The sequence below is a fragment of the Oncorhynchus clarkii genome, chromosome 17 (genome assembly GCF_045791955.1).
Source record: "Oncorhynchus clarkii lewisi isolate Uvic-CL-2024 chromosome 17, UVic_Ocla_1.0, whole genome shotgun sequence".
NCBI classification, from domain to species: Eukaryota; Metazoa; Chordata; class Actinopteri; order Salmoniformes; family Salmonidae; genus Oncorhynchus; species Oncorhynchus clarkii.
The window spans coordinates 76,107,006-76,108,966 of NC_092163.1; the positions used below are offsets into that span (position 1 = coordinate 76,107,006).

General features: G+C 48.1%; 1 protein-coding gene across 1 annotated transcript in view; it reads left to right on the plus strand.

The window, feature by feature from the left end:
* Nucleotides 1–1,007, plus strand: part of LOC139369507 (small proline-rich protein 3-like) — a 13,058-nt gene extending 12,051 nt beyond the window's left edge. The window contains exon 2 of the mRNA XM_071108751.1: nucleotides 948–1,007. Within this exon, the coding sequence (XP_070964852.1) occupies nucleotides 948–1,007 (60 nt within the window). The remainder of the gene's footprint in view (nucleotides 1–947) is intronic.
* Nucleotides 1,008–1,961: the final 954 nt, after the last annotated feature.

The following is a 1,961-nucleotide window of genomic DNA, read 5'->3' on the forward strand; positions in this document are numbered from 1 at the left end:
TTAGTACTCACCCTTCTTAGTACTCACCCTGCTTAGTACTCACCCGTAGTACTCCCCCTGCTTAGTACTCACCCTGCTTAGTACTCAACCTGCTTATAGTACTCACCCTGCTTAGTACTCACCCTTCTTAGTACTCACCCTTCTTAGTACTCACCCTGCTTAGTACTCACCCTGCTTAGTACTCAACATGCTTAGTACTCAACCTGCTTAGTACTCACCCGTAGTACTCACCCTGCTTAGTACTCACCCGTAGTACTCACCCTGCTTAGTACTCACCCTGCTTAGTACTCACCCTGCTTAGTACTCACCCTGCTTAGTACTCACCCTGCTTAGTACTCAACATGCTTAGTACTCACCCTGCTTAGTACTTACCCTGCTTAGTACTCACCCTGCTTAGTACTCACCCTGCTTAGTACTCACCCTGCTTAGTACTCACCCTGCTTAGTACTCACCCTGCTTATAGTACTCACCCTGCTTATAGTACTCACCCTGCTTATAGTACTCACCCTGCTTAGTACTCACCCTGCTTATAGTACAGTACTCACCCTGCCAGGCTCAGTATGACAGGCTCAATATGACAAGCTCAATAAGACATTGTCTCAGAGTATGAATGCTGATCTAGGATCTGTCCATATAATCGTATCCATTATAACTTAAACAACTTAACTGATCCTAGATCGGCACTCCTACGCTGAGAGGCTTTGTGGAAACAGGCTCTGTTCTATCCAGCTCTGCTCCAATATGTTCTCTTCTCACAGGCAAGTCCCTCTGCTCATTCTCTCTGCCCGCCTGGTGTTCGTAGAGCAATTATCTTCTCAGAGCACCAGTTTGTACCTACGCTGCTTGTAGAATAGTAGATTCAGGATGTTTTGACAGAAGAGTTCACTCTGATAGAGGTATAAAGATGTTTCTATCTGTGTTGTATCTTGAGTCTATTGTGGTTCTAGGCTCTGCCTGAGTTGGTGGAGGTGTGTGAGTTGGGGGGGGGGGACCTGGCCAAACACTGAGGTAATACCTGAGACCCCCATGTACGGTCCGCCAGGTAACAGGCCCATATTGACATTCCATCTTAGAATCTCAGACACTTCCTTCCTTGTCCACATGAGGGAAGCTCTGTCACTTAGTTACCCAACAGACATGAGAAGACAGGGATGCACTTCCTGAATTGACTAAATAGAAAACTGAACTGACCCCAACCTTGATCCACATGGGGTAACAAGTGCTCTATGGCTGATGACAGTATGCTTGCTGGGACAGGAACTGAGGGACTGCGGAATGGGGCCCCAGGTCCTATTCCCAGGGGTTTAGCTGTGTTGAGTGTTTCTCCAGCCCCAGTAGCAGGTTTAGCTGTGTTGAGTGTTTCTCCAGCCCCAGTAGCAGGTTTAGCTGTGTTGAGTGTTTCTCCAGCCCCAGTAGCAGGTTTAGCTGTGTTGAGTGTTTATCCAGCCCCAGTAGCAGGTTTAGCTGTGTTGAGTGTTTCTCCAGCCCCAGTAGCAGGTTTAGATGTGTTGAGTGTTTCTCCAGCCCCAGTAGCAGGTTTAGCTGTGTTGAGTGTTTCTCCAGCCCCAGTAGCAGGTTTAGCTGTGTTGAGTGTTTCTCCAGCCCCAGTAGCAGGTTTAGATGTGTTGAGTGTTTCTCCAGCCCCAGTAGCAGGTTTAGCTGTGTTGAGTGTTTCTCCAGCCCCAGTAGCAGGTTTAGCTGTGTTGAGTGTTTCTTCAGCCCCAGTAGCAGGTTTAGATGTGTTGAGTGTTTATCCAGCCCCAGTAGCAGGTTTAGATGTGTTGAGTGTTTCTCCAGCCCCAGTAGCAGGTTTAGCTGTGTTGAGTGTTTCTCCAGCCCCAGTAGCAGGTTTAGATGTGTTGAGTGTTTCTCCAGCCCCAGTAGCAGGTTTAGCCAACTTGTCTATTTCAGGTGTCTTGTTTTGTCCACATTCAGCTGCCTGGGATGGACAGTTTCTCCTC